The 18,772-nt window shown below is 46.3% G+C and overlaps 1 protein-coding gene across 3 annotated transcripts in view; it reads right to left on the bottom strand.

Annotated features, from left to right (window-relative positions):
- Nucleotides 1–18,772, bottom strand: part of WWP2 (WW domain containing E3 ubiquitin protein ligase 2) — a 146,127-nt gene that overhangs the window by 80,898 nt on the left and 46,457 nt on the right. For all 3 annotated transcript variants that reach the window (XM_069550244.1, XM_069550245.1, XM_069550246.1), the window contains exons 5-6: nucleotides 4,342–4,479; nucleotides 2,244–2,340 (exon numbers count right to left, since the gene is read on the bottom strand). In XM_069550244.1, the coding sequence (XP_069406345.1) occupies nucleotides 2,244–2,340; nucleotides 4,342–4,479 (235 nt within the window). The remainder of the gene's footprint in view (nucleotides 1–2,243; nucleotides 2,341–4,341; nucleotides 4,480–18,772) is intronic.

Raw genomic sequence — 18,772 nt, 5'->3', positions numbered from 1 at the left:
TTTCTGTTGAAGTCTGGCTACTGCTCTAACAATCAAAAACCCTCAACACAAACAAGAGCACAAAGAAGGCTATCCAGATATGTGACTTTCAAGGTCTACCAATCAGAGAACTTCAGAGAGCAACAAATAGCTCAAGAACTTAAGTCCGAACCTGTTAAGAGCTGAACACTGCCTTCCTCCAGCCCCAAATTAAGTGACATCAGCTGTGCTTGACACAAATTTTCCAAGTCAGCTCAAAGACCAAGATGGCAGTGACAAGCACCGGGGCTCAGAGGCAGCATTCTCACAGTGAGCACCTGAGGTGTTCCTCTCCACCAGCCACTCATCACTGAAGAGATTCTGTTTTTCTAGCTCTGGGTGCCAATGTTGATACAAGATTTGCCAGGTGTATTGTTGGTACTTGACCCTGTGAGACTCCAGTAGTCATGTATGGATGTAAGAGTTGGACTATAAAGAAGGCTGAATGCTGAAGAATTGATGCTTTCAGATTGTGGTGCGGAGAAGATTCTTGAGAGTCCCTTGGGCAGCAAGGACATCAAACTAGTCAATCCTAAAGGAAATCAATCCTGAATATTCATTGGAAGGACTGATGCTAAAGTTGAAGCTCCAATATTTTGGCCACCTGATGTGAAGAACTAACTTACTGGAAAAGACCCTGATGATGGGAAAGACTGAAGGCAGGAGAAGGGGACAACAGAGATCAGATGGTTGGATGGCATCACCAACTCAATGGACATGAGTTTGAGCAAAGTCCGGGAGATAGTGAAGGACAGGGAAGCCTGGTGAGCTGCAGTCCATGGGGTCACAAACAGTCAGACACCACTGAGCAACTAAACAACCACCACCCTGTGAGACCCCGCTACTTTTCCCAACTTAAAGTCTCTCTTTTCCGTGATAGACCAGGTGACCCATCTTCAGGATATGAGGCCAGAGCTCTGCAGAAGCTTGGAGAAGAGACAACAGGGAAATGGTACCTCTGCTCCTAATGATGCTACAGACGGAAGATCCGAACGTCTAACCCTCTCTCATTCCTGATGCCTGCTCGCCTTCACAACCTCACAAGCCCTCAAGACCACAAAATCCGGACAGGCTGATCGCTGTCTGCAGTGCAGTCTTTCCAGATGCTCTGGGTATACAGCAGCCCCAGCTCACTATATACTCTGTTTCTTAAAGCATTATTCCCCCATGCCCCAGGACTTGTTTGGGAAGATTTTAACATCCACCTGCTCTCTGGTTTACAAACTATATTCCACATGATTCTTTTCCTGAAAATTTCTTCAAAATGTCTAGGAATTTTGTACAGTGTAACAAACAATGAAACAATAAACAATATATAATAAAAACTCCTCCCCATCTAATATACTTAAAACTATTCCCCTGCCTGGGAATTTAGTGGCCATGGAGATGAGTATGCACCATTAACACAGGTATAAGATGGGGATGTCAATAAATAAAATTAAGTCTAAAAATAACATCATTTGTGATGTATATATAACAAGTATAATACAGCTCAGACTCTGAGTGCAGGAAGTCTGAATCAGCACTCCAAAGGGAATCATGGATCATCCCCACAAACAAAAATGTACAGAGAGAAAATGTCGCATACACAAAAACACAGCTCTGAGGACCTCCCTGGTAGTCTGCTGGTTAGAACTCTTCCTGCTAATGCAAGTCGCAGGGGTTTGATCCCTGGTCCAGGAGGATCCCACAGGCCTTGGGGCAGCGAGGCCTGTGTACCACAACTACAGAAGCCTGTGTGCCCTAAGGCCCATGCTCTGCAACAAGAGAAACCACCGCAATGAGGAGCCTGCGCACCGCGACTGGAGAGCAGCCCCAGCTCACCATTAATTACAGAAAATCTTTGCACAGCAAGCCTAAATAAAAAGGAAAAACAAAAGAACCACTGCTCTAAGTGTTCCTTTGCATTTCCTGGAAGGATAACTGTGGCCATGGTACCTGATCATCAAAAAGCAGTCAAGCTCTGCTCAACTGAGCAATAAACAACTTGGTCCATCCCCATCTTTGTCAAGGAACCACTGACCCATTTGAGAATCCTGAGTTGTGCATTCCCCTCTGGGCCATACTGACATACTTATAAGTCTTGCAAGTCAGTTACAAGCTCTCTGGAAATTTCTGACAGTTTCTAACATAAACTGTTCCTCGTCACTTTCCCACATGTTTTCAGGAGCTCTGAGCAACTCCTGGCTCCCCCTCCTTCACAGGGCAGGAGGAGGATGTCTTACCGGGATCTCCCACCAAAGCAGTTTGTGCTGGGGGGCTGGTGGCGGTTCTCTGGAGCGACGGCTGTCCCGCTGGATTCTCTCGAAGGTGGCTGTGAACCTGGAAAAGGGATCCATCATAAGAAAGAACCATTGAGAAGCTCACACCTCTGTTCGCGATATGGGTACGGCAACACCGCTAATTGCGTGTTTCCACCCCAGAGGAACAGCGAGTGTCCACTAAGCTGCAGCTGCCAGCCCAACAAGGACAGGGATGGCCAGGTGAGATCTGATTGGGGCCAAGGAACAAAGGGGCTCAAATCTGGGAAACACTTCTTCCTCCTCAAGACCTTCAAGAACATCTCAGGCACTTCACACTGCCTTATACATTACGTGAAACCACACCACGTGAGACAGAGCCCAGATGCTGGCCATGCCGAGTGGGGGCAAGGAATTGGGGCATCTCTCCACATCGCAATCAGCGAGCTTTTGAAAAGCCAAATCAGGGACGTCCCTGGCAGTTCAGGGGTTAAGAATCCATCTTCCAATGCAGGGGACATGGGTTCCATCTCTGGTCAGGGAACTAAGATCTACATGCCACAAGGCAACTAAGCCCACAACTAGAGAGCCCGTGGGCCACAATGAAGACCTGATGCAGCCAAAAAAATAAATAAATATTTTAAAAATAAAATTTAAAAACTTAATAAAGTCAGATCAGATCCAATCTAAATCAAATCATGACACTCTCCTGATTAAAAACCCTTCAACAGCTTTCTGCTTCTTATGTTGAGGTTCCAAATCTTTACCGAGGTCTTGGAGGCTGTGTGATCCAACTGGCCTCATCTCCCACCACTCTACTTTTCTCACTCCTCACCATCCAACTATGGTTCCTATGGCTATAGGAAAGGCCACACTCGCTTCCATCTGAGAGCCTTTGCTCCTGAAACCCCTCTACCTCTTACTCAGCCACCCCAACACCTCACATCCCCACCTTGGCCTGCCTAAACTCATGTTCTAGCAAATCTCAGCGTCCTCAAAGAAAACCTTCTCTGGGTCCCTCATGTAGATGAGATTCCCCTAAAGTGGAGGAACCTCACACCACCCAGCACTCTTCCTTCATAGCAGGTCGGTTATGATTATATACTTATTTGTGCATTTACTCGTTCGGTGTCTAACATCCCCTGCCCCTGCCAAGTAGATCACAAGCTCTAGGGAGCAGAGACCAAGTGAATTTTACCCCTGCCATCTGGCCAGCACCTGGTCCAGGAGCTAATACATACCCAGTGCCCAATTATGGACATATGTGCTGAATGAGTGAATGACGCGTGTTCTCTAGGTGCACCTAAAGCGCCCCAAGCACCATGCAGCCCAGCTGAGGGAGGATTTGTAGCAGTAAGGCCCATCCAGTCACTGAGACTCCACCCAAATGCCCTTGAGACAGAACTCAAATCTCACCCCCTGCACCCATGGAAAGCCTGGTTGGGGCCTGGAAAGCACCATAGTTACATCACATTTAATGAGAAAAAATTATGCAGAGAGCCAACCCATTTCAAACCTCAGACGTCATGAAATAATTTCCTGCTAGATCCAAAGGTGACTAATTTCAGACTAGATGAAAAGAAACAAACCGCCCACATTCAGGACGAGGCAGGAACCACTCTCTGATTTCCCTGTTTCTTGCCTATATGTTGCTGGTGTGAATCTCTGATACACACGGTTCCCCTCTCCCAACCAAGACCATCTCATAAAAGACACTCTCAAGCTCCCCAGGGAGTTTAAGTGGGTTGGGAAGAAGAAAACAGGGCCCAAGTAATATTTAATAAAAATCTTCTATTTTCCAAAGTCCATGTGGGATGAAAAGATGTTTCTCTCTGTTCTCAAACCAAAATAACACACTCACAAAGACTTGACATTTATTTTGGTCCTTTATCAGAAAGCAGTCCTTGAAAAATCATGTCATGATTGGGATCCACAATGCTCAGAAGAGTCAGGGCCGGCTAAGCAGTACCTGAACCCAGATATCTGGTAGAGAACCAAGCTCTGGCGACCTCCTCAGCCCTGCCCTGCCCCGCCCCACCCTGCCCTGTCCCAGCACAGCCCTGGGGAGCAGGGCGGCACTCACCATCCGTCACGGCACTGCCATTAGGCACGCTTCCCAGATCAACAGTCGGCCCGTCCAGGAAAATTGTCAGCTCACCACCCGAGACAACACCGCCTTTGTTCTCTGTCTGCAGGTTCAGGGTCAGCTGTGTGTTCTCCACTGTTGGACACAAAAAGCAATGTGGATTGACAAACGCAAACCCACACCAAGGTTAAGATTCTGTAAGTTATGAGCTCCCACTTCACCAACTCTGGCTTCCCTGGCAACGTTTTTCATTGCATCTTCAAACTTGTCTGAAGGCATGGAAAAAGGAACACGGAGGACTATGCCTAACTGTTGTATCAGGCTGGTGGGGAAGGATGTGCTTGTTTTTTCTTCTAAACATTTTAGAGCATTAGGTTTGCTAGGTAATTCCTTATATGTTTGCCTATATCTGCAGGACCGAGAGAAAAGAGTAAAAGGTATTGATATGCAGAGGAAGAAAGCCGTTCCAAGCAGCATCCCCCAATCAGTATAGAGTGGGAGCGAAAAGAGTCTAGACAGGTCAAGAGACACTAAGGAAAAGTCATCAGGAATCATCTCTACATAAACAATTGTAGGGACTTTTTATTTGGGCTAAAAAGTTGGGTTTTTTAAATTAATTTTTTGGGGGGCCATGCCTCAAGGCATTCGGGATCTAGTTCCCTGACCAGGGATTGAACCTGCGCTGCCACACGCCCCCCTGTACTGGAAGCACAGAGTCTCAACCAATGGACCACCAGGGAAGCCCTAAAATAGTTGGTTTTAAATTTTCAATCCTGGAAATGTTTTGCTTTGAAATAAGGGGCAAAAAAAGTTTACAACAAAAGCTCAGTACGGGCAACTTAGCCCCGCAATTACACGGTCCTGGCTGAGTTCCACAAGGAGAGACTAACGGACACCTGGCTCCATGAGTTGAGGTGAGAGGGCAGTTCAGAGTTACCCAGCCCCTAGAACACGAGGCAAGTTCAGCCCTATGGGCAAGGAAGAAACAGAACAAGCCAACAAGAGGCAAAGGCACCAAACCCCAGGGGAGCTGAAAACTGCTGCACACACACACCCGACCCCACCACTGAGACCAGCCACACGGAATGGCCTCCATCCAGTTACTGCCCGGGATCCACAGCCTCCAGCTCAGGGCTGTTCAATAATTACCGAGAAAGGGCGGCATTTATGAGAACTTCCAAAGAGTCCTTCCACGCCTCCCCACATCTTACAAAGCCAAACCAGGAAAATGCCATATATTCCAACCTCCCTCCGTGCCCACACTACCCATCAAACCACCACTTCATTTTATCTCTTAGTTGCTACTGTATTATTATAAGCTGGTTTTCTAGAACAAGGCAGGGTATGTATAAATAACTATCTCCATGAGCATTTCCTAGACACAACCGCCCCCCACCAAAAAGAGTCTGCCTTGCATCTCTCTAAGAAACAGATACAGTCCTTTAAGAACTTAGACCCCAAAAAAAGTCTTGATCAATTCAAGGATCTAAGGTAGAAATCAGTTATCCTTCAGGTTTTTGAGCTTTCAAGGCATCTCTCCCTTCCTTTAACTTTTCTTCCCTGCAATAGATCTCTCTGAATCCTTTTGACTCTGTTTTCAATCAGTTTCACTAAGGGGTTTGGTGAGTTTCAAATATTTCTAGAAATGAACATGTGTAGTCTGAAAACTAGTTCCTTCAAAGACCCAAGAGGGACGTCCCTGTGGTCCAGTGACTAAGACGCCATGCTTCCAACGCAGGAGATCAGTGTTTGCGCTCTGGTCAGGAAACTAAATCCCGCATGTTGCAACTAAGATCTAGTGCAGCCAAATAAATAAATATATACATATTTTAATACTTCTATAGGACCTCCCTGGTGGCACAGTGGTTAAGAACCAGCCTGCCAATGCAGGTGAGCCCTGGTAAGGGAAGATTTTACATGCTGCAGAGCGACTAAGCCTATGTGCCACAACCACGGAAGCCAGAGCATCTAGAGCCTGTGCTCCACAAGAAACGCCCCCGCAATGAGACGCCCCTGCGCCGCAGTGAGGAGGAGCTCCCGCTTGCTGCAGCTAGAGAAAGCCACACACCACATGGAAGACCCAGCACACCAAAAATAAAACTTATTTAAATTTCTATAAAAGAGCACTTGTAACCTGAAAACTAGTTCCTTCAAAAGTCCAAGAATGGAGATCCCTTTAAAAAACTAGGAATAGAGCCATATGACCCAACAATTCCACTACTGGGCATATACCCTGAGAAAACTATAATTGAAAGAGACGCATGTGCTCCAATGTCCATTCCAGCACTATTTACAATAGCTGGGACATGGAAGCAACCTAGATATCCATCGACAAATGGATAAAGAAGTTGTGGTGCATATATACAACAGAATATTACTCAGCCATAAAAAGAACACATTTGAGTCAGTCCTAATGAGGGAATGAACCTAGAGCCTATTACACAGAGTGAAGTAAGTCAGAAAGAGAAAAACAAATATCATATATTAACACATACATAGATTGAGGGCAGGAGGAGAAGGGGACGACAGAGGATGAGATGGTTGGATGGCATCACCAACTTGAAGGACATGAGTTTGGGTAAACTCTGGGAGTTGGTGATGGACAGGGAGGCCTGGCGTGCTGCGGTACATGGGGTCTCAAAGAGTCGGACATGACTGAGCAACTGAACTGATACAGAATCTAGAAAGATGGTAGTTATGTGCCTGTTTACAGGGTAGGAAATCGCTCATATGGTAAAGAATCTGCCTGCTATACAGGACCTGGGTTTGATCCCTGGGTTGGGAAGATCCCCTGGAGAAGGGAATGGCTACCCACTCCAGTATTCTTTCCTAGAGAATATCAAGGACAGAGAAGCCTGGTGGGCTACAGTTCATGGGGTTGCAAAGAATCGGACGTGACTGAGTAACGCTTTCAGTTTCACAGTGGAGACGCAGACAGAGAGAACAGACTTGTGGACTCAGTCAGGGAAGGAGAAGGTGGGACAAACTGAGAGAGCAGCACGCAAAAACATAAATTACCACATGTAAAACAAACAGCCACTGGAAATGTGCTACATGACACAGGCGCTCACATCAGGTTCTCTCTGACAACCCGGGGTGAGGTGGATGGGGTGGGAGGTGGGAGGGAAGTTCAAGAGGCAGGGGACATACGCATATCTCTGGCTGGATGGTGCTCATGTATGGCAGAAACCAACACAATATTGTAAAGCAATTATCCTCCAATTAAAAAACAAAGTCCAAGAGAGGGGAAAGAACCGAGGCATTTGAAGCAGCATCATTTGCCAGCCACGCAAATGAGCCACCTTGGAAATGGACCCTTCAGCCTCAGTCTAGCTTTCAGATTATTGCAGCCCACCCAGGGTACTAAGTGCAAGTTCATGGAAGAGCCCAGGCCAGACTGCCCAGCTAAGCCATTCCCAAAACCTGACACACTGAGACTATGAGGTAATAGATGTTTACTTTTTCTTTTTTAATCAAGGAGCATCTTCCTAGTCTTCATGCTGAGATCCAGGGCATAAGTCCCTAGCAGGCAGTAGAGCTCAGAGGTCTAAGACAAGCACCAGTTAGGCAGACTGGATTCAACCACAGTACCAGTCAGGCAGACTGGATTCAAGCACAGTACCAGTCAGGCAGACTGGAGCACTCACCTTGAGCATTAGTCTCGCTACCTGCAAAACAGGAGGAGTAAGAACACACTTTCCAGAGAATAAACGTTAAGAATTAAATAGTATCTAGTAGGTTCCTGGTAAGCTGTCATTTTTATTATGCCCCTGTTGTGTTGTTCCTTTAATAATTTTTAATTTAGAAGAAAGTTGTTTTTGGTCACATCATGCAGTACGTGGGATCTTAGTTCCCTGACCAGGGATCAAACTCGAGCCCTCTGCACTGGAAGCATGGAGTCTTAACCACTGCACTGCCAGGGAAGTTCCTATTACCTCCCTGTTGATGGTCCTGTTTTCAGGCTGGAGAGTCCAAATTTCTCTTGATCTAACTCATTCATTGTACAGTCACTCTTCTCCTGACCTTTCTAAGCCTTTTTCAGGCTTCGGCAAAAGAGTCAACAAAAGTCTTCCAAGGTCAGTCACATATCCATCACAAGGACAAATGGTCTTCCATCGTATTTCTAGGACACTTCCTAAAGGTGTCTGGCATGCCATTGTAGGAAATGTGCTGGGATAGGCACTCTAGAAGGGCTCCTCAATTCCCTTCTTGGGATCTCAAAGGCCATCACTTTACAAAGAGAGTGCAGGCACCTTCCTCCCTCCCTCCTTCCTGGAGGAATGATAACATTTGACAGGAAACTAGAAGAACCCAAGGTCTCTTGCTGCTAATTTCCACCTCCTGACAGCCACCCCCACTGTGGTCTTCTGACAAAGCCAGGGGCACAGACTGCATTTTCCTCTCCATTGGGCTCATGTCAAGGGACCAACTCAATTACCTGCTCACCTTGTCGAGCAGTGTCATTATACACACGTAGGTTCAGAAGTTACCTACAAGTCTTGGAGACACATTTGTCTTTCAAAAAGAGCCAGTGACGGGGGAGGTTTTTCTCTTTAGTATTAGTCGCTCAGTCATGTCCAACTCTTTGCGACCCCATGGACTATAGCCCACCCGGCTCCTCTGTCCATGGAATTCTCCAGACAAGAATTTTGGAGTGGATAGCCATTCCCTTCTCCAAGGGAACTCCCCAACCCAGGCATCAAACCCAGGACTCTGGCACTGCAGGCAGATTCTTTAATGCTGAGCCCCCAGGGAAGATCCCTTTAAACTAAGAACATAACCCTCTGCTGCTGCTGCTGCTAAGTCGCTTCAGTCGTGTCCGACTCTGTGCGACCCCATAGATGGCAGCCCACCAGGCTCCCCCAACCCTGGGATCCGCTAGGCAAGGACACTGGAGTGGGCTGCCATTTCCTTCTCCAGTGCATGAAGGTGAAAAGTCAAAGTGAAGTCGCTCATGCTTTATTTACTAAAAGAGAAACACTTCAGAGAGACCTCTGGCTGTCAGTATTATAACCAAGTAATTGAACTGAGCATCAGTAAGAGCAAGACAATCCAACACCCACATGCTTCCTGACGTGTTACAGGATGAAGTACACAACAGCACTTTTAAGGTCTTATTATAGGACTTCCCTGGTGGTCCAGTGGTTAAGAATTCACCTGCCAAAGCAGGGGACATGGGTTCAATCCCTGGTCCAGGAAGATCCCACATGCCAAGGGGCAACTAGAGAAAGTCTCTGGGCAGCAATGAAGACCCAACACAGCCAAATAAATAAATAAATAGTCTTCTTACAAAACCATTTAACCTGAATCCAATCAGGCCACTAAATCTCCTTCCCAGATTACAGGAAATAAGGGGACAGAGGAACAAATTCAGTGATACCACAAGACAGCAATCAGACTAACCCAGAATATGGGACATCTATAGGGCAACTATCCCAGGCTCCTTGAAAAGCCAATGTCATTAAAAACATTTAAAATGGGAGGTGGGACAGGCAGGAAGAAGACTCTTGGATTTAAAGGAACATAACTACCAAATGTCTTGTGTGAATTTTGGCTAAGTCTTAGTTTGAAAAATATATTCTTGGGACGATTGGAGAAATTCACATCCAGGTTGGATATTGAATGATGTCTTTAATTACCATTTATTTTCTTAGGTTCAGTAAGGCACTATGTCTGTATTTAGGAATGGTTTCATTCTTGGGAGATCCAAGAGAAATTAGGATGATATCTGCACTCACTCTCATGGTTTTGTAGGCTGGAAGAAGCACAAGCTGGAATCAAGATTGCCAGGAAAAATATCAATAACCTCAGATATGCAGATGCTGAAGCTGAAACTCCAGTACTTTGGCCACCTCATGCGAAGAGTTGACTCATTGGAAAAGACCCTGATGCTGGGAGGGATTGGGAGCAGGAAGAGTAGGGAATGACAGAGGATGAGATGGCTGGAGGGCATCACCAACTCGATGCACATGAGTTTGGGTGAACTCCGGGAGGTGGTGATGGACAGGGAGGCCTGGTGTGCTGCGATTCATGGGGTCGCAGAGTCGGACACAACTGAGGGACTGAACTGAACTGAACTGAGACAAGTTTTCTAGAGTGAAGTGTCATGATATCTGCAGTTTACCTTCAAGTGGTTCGGGGAGAAAAAAAAAGTGCACACACTCACAGGCTCACACACTCACAGGCTCACACACAGAGGTGAAACACATGCAGCAAGTGTTGGTTCTTGGTGGAGGGCACCTGGGTGTTCACTGTGTTATTCTTTTCATTCTTTTGTATGTTGAAAAAACTGCATGTTAAAAAGTTGGGAAAGGGTTGTTTTTTTTTTTAATTGGCAAGGCTATTACAAAATTAAACCTCTGAGAACAGAACACTCTATTATTCTCTTTAAAAAAAAAAAAACACCTGAGCCAGGAGAACCCTACAATGCATAATGGGACTAAAGAAACCATTAGCTAATTGAGTGACAGACTCAAGCATACAGGGGAGGCTGAAAGAAGTGTGGCTGGAAAACATATACTGGAATCTGAGCTATAAATAGCAGCCTTAGCCACCTCGCCTCTGGGGCCCTCCGGTTTCACTCCAGCCATGCCATGCACTCCACAAAGGGCCTTTCTCTTGCACCAGGTCTTCCCCAGACCTTTTCAGGCACTGCTCAAAAATCAAAAAGCTGATGAAAACATGGGTGTTATAAGTCGAGTTCCAGAACTGGAACCAGATTCAGCATCGGAGGCTCACTGACCTCCTTCAATCTCGAGCGGCCCTGCTCCATCTGCGGTCGTGCCATTTACACGTGTATAGCGAGCAAGCACTCACTTTTCCGGTCTCTGACATCCAAGTACGGAAGAGACAAAATGCTGTGCCCCTGGGTGTTTATATTCTAGCTGAGGCAAACAGACACTATCCATTTTTTTAGTACATCACATAATCCATTAGACTGCAGCAAATGCAGAAGAAAAAAAAAAATGAAAGGAGGGAAAGAGACGGGGAGTGACACAGGCAGAAGGAGGCCCTGGGTTGGTAAGAAAGTCTCACCAGGAAGGTGACAGTGAGGCAAAGACTTAAAGAAGAATGAGGCAGGGGCGCCATGTCTCTGTCTGGAGGAAGGGTATTCCAGGCAGGGAGAAAGTGAGACATAGGAGCCCCAAATAGGGGCCACACCTGACTGGTCTGAGCAAGGGCAGGGAGGCCGCTGTGGCTGGAGTGGATGAGCAAAGACAGAAGCAAGATGAGGGAGGTGGGAAGCTGAACTCACAAAGAAGGTCTTGGAGCCCTGGCGAAGTGTCTGGCGTTTACTCTGCATGAGACCGGGAGCCACCAGAGGGTTGTGAACAAGGAAAGGAGGTGACACCTGTGGCAGCGCCGTCACACTGGCTGCAGGAGGAGCCAGAGAGGAAGCCAATGAGGCCAGCGAGGAGGTCATGGCGGGCAGCCAGTCCAGGTGATGGCAGTGTCTCCTAGGCATGGGGTGCCAGAGGAAAACACCCCTCTCTTCCTTGCCAGCATGTGTTAAGAAAGCCCTGTGGCTGCCCACCTAGCACACCAGCCAAGCTCTTGGAATCAAAGCTCTGGGCACATCACTGGCAGGGGCTGCAAAAAGTGCCCACTTAGTGCATGGCTGGAAGAAGTCAGGTTTAATTACAATCAAGTGGAACATATATATACCATGAAAATGTTTCACTGGCAACAGACCTCAGTTCCTTGAAGAAAGCTAAGGCCCCGAATGCATATGAACTTTAGCAAGCCTATTTCTTCTCTTCTGTTCTACAAGAACCCTCTGGTTACCAATACCTTGTGATGCTACTTTCTGGAGGTCAAAGACAGCAGTAGGGTTAGATATTAGAAGCTAGGGGATAAAAATTAGGAAAATCCTCAAGTACTGTGCCAGGAAATCTCTTTAAAAGCTGGCAAACTGGGAGAGACAAGAAGACATTAGGTGCTTTCCAGTGGAAGCACACACCACCTCAGCAAGCAGGGATTCATGGACTACTCTTGCCACTTTTGTGGATGCCTGACATTTTCCAGGATAGTTTTTTGGGTTTTTTTCAGCCAGCATACTAAAGAACAGAGACTGTAAACTTAAAACACACACACACAAATTTAACATTACCTACACATCTTGAAAAACGAAAAGGAGGAAAATATACAATCAAGCTGCTTAAGGAGTAGCTCTTGACTCTTATTTTGAGAAGCTTGCAAAGCTTCAGATTTGCAAGTGGCTTCAGGTTAATAATTTCCTATTGGGAAGAGTTGTTACGTGCAACAAGGATGAGTAATATTTTTCTAAGAGTTACTTTTTCCCTTTCCTGACTTGGACTTTTTAATATGTTTTTTGCATATGGTACCAATAAGTATAGATAAACAGAGCATGGAAGCTACCTTCCTCATTCCCACAGAAGAAGAAAAAAGAAATTACATATACCAGAACTGCCAAACTGTGCCCTTATAATGCAGTTCAGTTAAATCCAGAACCCCTACCTGGACAGTCTTACCACCAAGTACAAAAGGACTTTCTACTTTAGAATCATCTTCTATCATGACTGTCCCTCCCTCCCCTCATACCCCTCAAAATGCATGTGCACATATACACTTCTATCTTATAAAAAGAAAAATATTTTCTTCCCTTTTTCTTCCTGACTCAGAATACAAATGGAAGGGTCAACCTGGAAATCTGAGAAAAAGGACACAAAGTAGGATACTTTTAGGGGAGACCAAGTCCTCTCGGGCCAGGAGTCTCAGAAGAAGCCTTATGAAGACGTGACTAACTTGGCCTGAACAGAGCTGTTCAACGGAGCAAACAAACCTCCTTCTTCCTGCCTCCTTCTGCCCTTGATCCCACAGTCCCATCAGAAGAAAGCGAAAATAAGCAGGGCATTCATTAACAGGTCAGTGTTCCTTCTGCACATAGCTGTGAAACACTGGTGCACAGAGAAACGGAACTGCAGGAAATTCCAGAAGGGCAGAGAGTAAACAGACTCCTTTCCCTTCCCTGGTTCCCCATTAACTCAGACACACACAGCCTGGAGACTACCCCAGGTTTAAAGAGAACACCCTTTCACGTTCCCTACTCAGTAAAGGAAGCCAAGGGGCTTCCAGGATTTACTGTTAACGATGTCTCTTTGGCTTCCAACCTCAGTTGGAGCCTAACAAGAGAAAGCCTTTTCTACCAGGCTAGCAGCAGGTCATAAACACTGGAATTCTTGTTGGGGTACCAATGTTGACTTTGCTTCACCCCCCCCTTCCTGCAGCCCCCGTCACTCATGCCCTCTTCCCAGAGAACAAGGTGTAAGAGTCCTAGCGTGGCCTGGAAGTTTCTTCTGTAGGCTAGTGCGGGGAATCCATTCTTAATAATCATCTCTAAATTAAAGTCTTGGCTGACAGAGGGTTGCATTTACTCCTCCAGAAATGAGAAGTGCTTCATTTCACAAAGTGTGTGAACTTTTCTTTTTTTGTCTTGTGCATTCATTCAAGACGCATTTTCTGGGCATCAACTATTGACACTGTGCTAGAAGCTGTGTTATCATGAAGAATGGAAATAGACATGGCCTCTACTTTTAGGAACCTCACCAAGTCAGTGATAGAAACAGAAATCACTAAATAACCTCACAGAGAAATGTAAAGCTGCAGCTGTGAAACAGATTTCATGCAGGAGATCTTATGGTGCCATAAGCGCTGGACACTTGGCCTGGTCAGAGCATCAGGAAAAGGTTCCTGAGGAACTGACAACTCAGCTGTGATCTGAAGTCTCAGGAAGAGAGCCAGCAGGTTTGGGGGGTGGGTGTGAAGCAGGCTGGACGGGCACATCTACGGGCAGGGAGATGCATCTGGGAAACTGAACAGAGACGAGTGTGTGTGGGTGGAATGGGATGGGATCTGAATGGGGCAGGAGAGCCAGGTGGTGACCAGATGTGGCAGTGGCTTGTGGGCCCCAATGTTGAAGTCTTTCTCTATCCTAACAGCAGCAGCATGGTACTTAACAGTTTTTAATTAATCAAGGTGTGATAACATCAGCTTCATGATTTTGAAAATCATTCCACAGCATGGAAAACAGAATGGAGAGGAGTAAGAGCAGATGCAAGCAGAGCAGGCAGGAGGCCAGAGGGAAGGACCAGACCGGTAGAGGTGGAGGTTTTACAAGTGGACAGACTTGCAAAGGTAAAAACCAAGAGAACCAGTGAACAGACCAGCAAAGAAGGTGGACAAGAAGAGTGGATTGTAGCTCAGTTGGTAAAGAATCTGCCTGCCATGCAGGAGACCTGGGTTCAATCTCCGGGTCAGGAAGATCCTCTGGAGAAGGGAATGGCAACCCACTCCAGTATTCTTGCCTGGAGAATCTCATGGACAGAGGAGCCTGGCAGCCTACAGTCCACGGGGTTGCAAGAGTTGGACACGATTTAGTGACAGAGACAGAGACCACCAAGAGGAGTGGAGGGATCAAAGGCAATTCCTGGGCTTCTAACTTACTTAACTGGGCAAATGGAGGATCTATACATTGAAATATGAAATACTAGAAGAGGTCTAGGTCCAGGGAAGAGGGGATAAGTTCAGATTTGAATACATTGAATCTGAGGTGCTTCTGAGGTATCCACAAAGAGATGGCAAGACAGCAGTCAGGCACTGGGTAAGAGCTCAGAGGGAAGGTCTAGGCTGGAGATTCAAACCTATGGGTCACCTGCACAAAGCAGTTATGCATAAAGAGGATAGGAACATGAAAACAGAAGAAGAGGATGGAACAGTGGGAAACTCAGGTCATAGCCTAACAGATGAAGATGACCTTGCAAAGAAGACAGAGAACAGGCAGAGACACAGCAGCAGAGTCAGATAGGAGTCCTGAGAAGGCAGGAAAGGGTGGGCTCCAAAGCATGGACGGAGAGTCTGCCCTTCAGATGGGAGGAAGAGGGACAGCTCGCCTTCAGCCACAAGAATTGTGAGGAGAGGTTAGGCACACACACCCTCATTTCGGTTCATGACAGATTCATCAATCACGATTGCCCTAATTTTTTTTTTTGGTAGCTTTAAACTCTTTATTTTGTACTGGGGTATAGCTAATTAACATTTTTTTTTAGGGGCAGGGTCCCAGTGTTCTAAAGTCCAAGCCCCTACAGCTACAAATGCTTTTCTCTACTTGTGGAAAAAAAAAAAAAACACCCGTGTAAACACTCCAGAACCAGCTATTCATCAGAGTCATCTATCTAACAAGTACATTATAGACAAGGAGTCTCCTTGCATCAACAGAGTGTCCTCTTAACACAGGAAACAAACAAAAAAAATGAAAAAATGCCTTATCTGTCTTGGTGAATCTCACTGTTTGTCAAGCTATCGCCTATTTTTAAAGTGATTTAGGGGGAATAAATACAGATCTGGGAAAGGTACGTCTTTAGAATAAACTGGCAGTTTACATGAGTTATTGCTGCCTTGTCACCAGAGGCCCTCTTCCCCAAGCTGGGCAAAGTCCTCATCACCCATTAATTCCTAGGATTCCTAGACCAGGCCTGTCTTAGCAGCTCATCCATTCTCTGCGCCTTCAGGGAACCTGGGCAACCACATCATCCCTCTCCATTGCACAGAATCTAGGCTTTGTGTTTTAAATACAGTAGAGACTGGTTTTCAATGAACAAACCTCCTTTTCAACCGCATCTGAACAGCAAAATGTAGGAGCCCAGCTAGAAGAGAACTTCCATGGTTTAGGTTCTGCTTTTAAAAAAATCAGCAGAGTGAGAACTTCTTGGTGGTCCAGTGGCTAAGACTCCACCCTCCCAATGCAGGGGGCCCAGGTTTGATCCCTAGTTAGGGAACTAGATCCCACAGGCAGTAACATAGTCTGCATGCCGCAACAAAGACTGAAGATCCTGCATGCTGCAGCTAAGACCTGGAGAAGCCAAATAAGTGAATACAATTTTTTTTAATTAGCATAGAGGAGGAATCGGATGAAGCCAGTCAAAAAGTAACTACCTCTAGTTGTAAGATCAATAAAGACTGCGGGTGCGATGAACAGCATGGTGACTACAGTTGACACTGCTATGCGGCCTCCTGAAAAGATGCTAAGACAGAGACAGAGACCGCACCATCAGATGCAATGTTTCAGGGCTGTTTTGTTGGGGTTTTCCTTTTTTTTCTGGCGAGGAGAAAGAAACAGCTCATATCCAGGCAACAGTCTTGTTTTCCTATCACCCATTCCAGGTTCTCTGCAAGGCTACCATTTCATGCCTGAAACAGCAGTCAATTCAGAAGCGGATTGTAACGATCAGAGACAGCATGGCCCCTCTAGGAGACAGCTCAGCACCACAGTATGACAGGCTTCAGAGGACAGGCGGCAGTTTCTAGAACTGCACGCACAGTACAAACTAGCAACCTGGTTTAGAAGAAAAGTCTCCCAAATCTTCCTTGAGTAACTTAACCTCTAGACATGAGCAACGTCCAATGTGACGGCCATAAGCCACATGTGGTCACTGAGCGCTAGCAATGTGGCCAGTCCAGACTGAGAGGTGCTGAGGGTATAAACAACACATCATATATCAAACACCACCACATATATCAAAAATGGTAACACTTGGGATATACTGGACTGAAGAAAAGTGTTAGTTGCTCAGTCGTGTCTGACTCTTTGCAACCCCATGGACTGCAGGTCACCAGATTCCTATGTTCATGGAATTCTCCAGGCAAGAACACTGCTGTGGGTTGCCATTTCCTTCTCCTGGACTGAAGAAAGCAGATCATTAAAACCGATTTGACCCTCTTGTTTCTGTTTTTACTCTCTTTAATGTGGCTACTAGAAAACTTTAGGTTACGTTATGTGGCTCACTTCTCATTTTTAATGGACAGTGCTGCTCAGGTGCCCCCTTCCTGCCATTTTTTGGGCCATAATCATGAGTAGCTCTCACTGCCCAGGCCCAGCCGGCGTTCTCTGTGTGACCTGGGTGAACCAAGTTCGTTCCTGCCTCAAAGCTTCCTTCAGCCTGGAATGCTTTTCTACTGTTGGCCTGGACAATCACTTCTCATTCTTCCAGAGTTCTGGTGTCGCCTCCCCTGGGAAGCCGTCCTCAACAGCCCCTGTCCCTAGGCTGGGTTAGGTACCCTGTACTTTTCCTCCATTGTATCTGTCACCATGGCAGCAGTCTGCACTGGTTGCCTGTCCAGTCCATCCACTCTCCTTTCTATATCCTAAATTCCAAGATGTCTGCCTCAGTTCACTGCTGCATCTCCAGCACCCAAGCTGGTGCTTAAAGGGACTTGCTGTGCGAACGCTGACAAATAAAGAAGACGGACTTCCCTGGTGATCCAGCGGTTAAGACTCCGCGTCTCCCAATGCAGAAGGCATGGGTTCAACCCCTGGCTGGGGAACTAGGATCCTTCATTCCACATAGTATGGGCAAAAAATAAATAAATAAAAAGAAGAAGGAAACTTCCCTGTCCCACAAAACTCTGATCCAAAACTGACAAATTCCCAAGTCTAAGGAAGGAAAAAAAAAGAAGAAAGGAGAAAACTATCTGACCACATACTATGGATTAAAATGCAAAAGTTCTCAATATATCTCAAGAAAAAGAAAAAAGGGGACTGCCTTGGTAGACATTCATGCTTTGAGGGGTGGAATCACTCTTTGTTTAAATATACATTCCCATGAGGCTGACTGCCCTCCAAAGCCGATAAGTTTACAGAACGCTCTGGAGGCGGCCTGAAACCCCAGGCTACACTGGGGCAGCCACATACAGCGGGAAAGGCTTTCCTGACAGAAAAAGCTTTTCTTCTTTTCTCAAGTGAGGCTCCACAAGGCAGCCTCTCAGCCAGTGACACAGAGAACGGGTCTGTTTTCACATGCGTTGCTGAGGCCTGTGTGTTTACTCTTTGAGACTCCTGACTAAAAGGACCTTTTCTTTCGACCAGCTCTCCACAGACACCAAAACCACGGATGGGCCCGGCTGTAACTCTGAGAAGCCAGCGGGGCGAAGGGGGGTCTGGAGGAGGGGGTGGCTTCTGGCTTCTTCGGGAATTCCTTGAGGTTCTGGCTCGGCCGTATCTGTCCTGAGGTGCACGATGATGGAAAGCAATGCACAGGGAGCTTTTCAGAGACTGTTACAGACAGGTTTAAATCCTAGTGCCTGGCAGCTGGTGCCAATCAAGGAAAACAGTAGTCACCGATGTAACTGCGACCAGAAGGAGGCCAAAATGGAACAAAGACTTCTGCATTTGCAGGCTGGGGATGGACTCTGACCAATGTCTCCTGAGAGAGGGCACCCAGCGCCACCCTGGCCCCACCTCTGCTTCAGCCCCGACACAGGCCACAAAACCTAAGCACACAAAAAGATGTTCATCCTCACTAATCTAATTAAGTGTGCCTATTTTATATATATAATATACTAATACTAAATATTATCAAATTACATGATATTGTATTATATTGTATTAGTATCTTCTTTGCGCTTTAGTCAC

The sequence above is a fragment of the Ovis canadensis genome, chromosome 14 (genome assembly GCF_042477335.2).
Source record: "Ovis canadensis isolate MfBH-ARS-UI-01 breed Bighorn chromosome 14, ARS-UI_OviCan_v2, whole genome shotgun sequence".
NCBI lineage: Eukaryota > Metazoa > Chordata > Mammalia > Artiodactyla > Bovidae > Ovis > Ovis canadensis.
The sequence above is the reverse complement of the archived record's forward strand: the minus strand, read 5'-3'. Positions and strand labels throughout refer to the sequence as shown.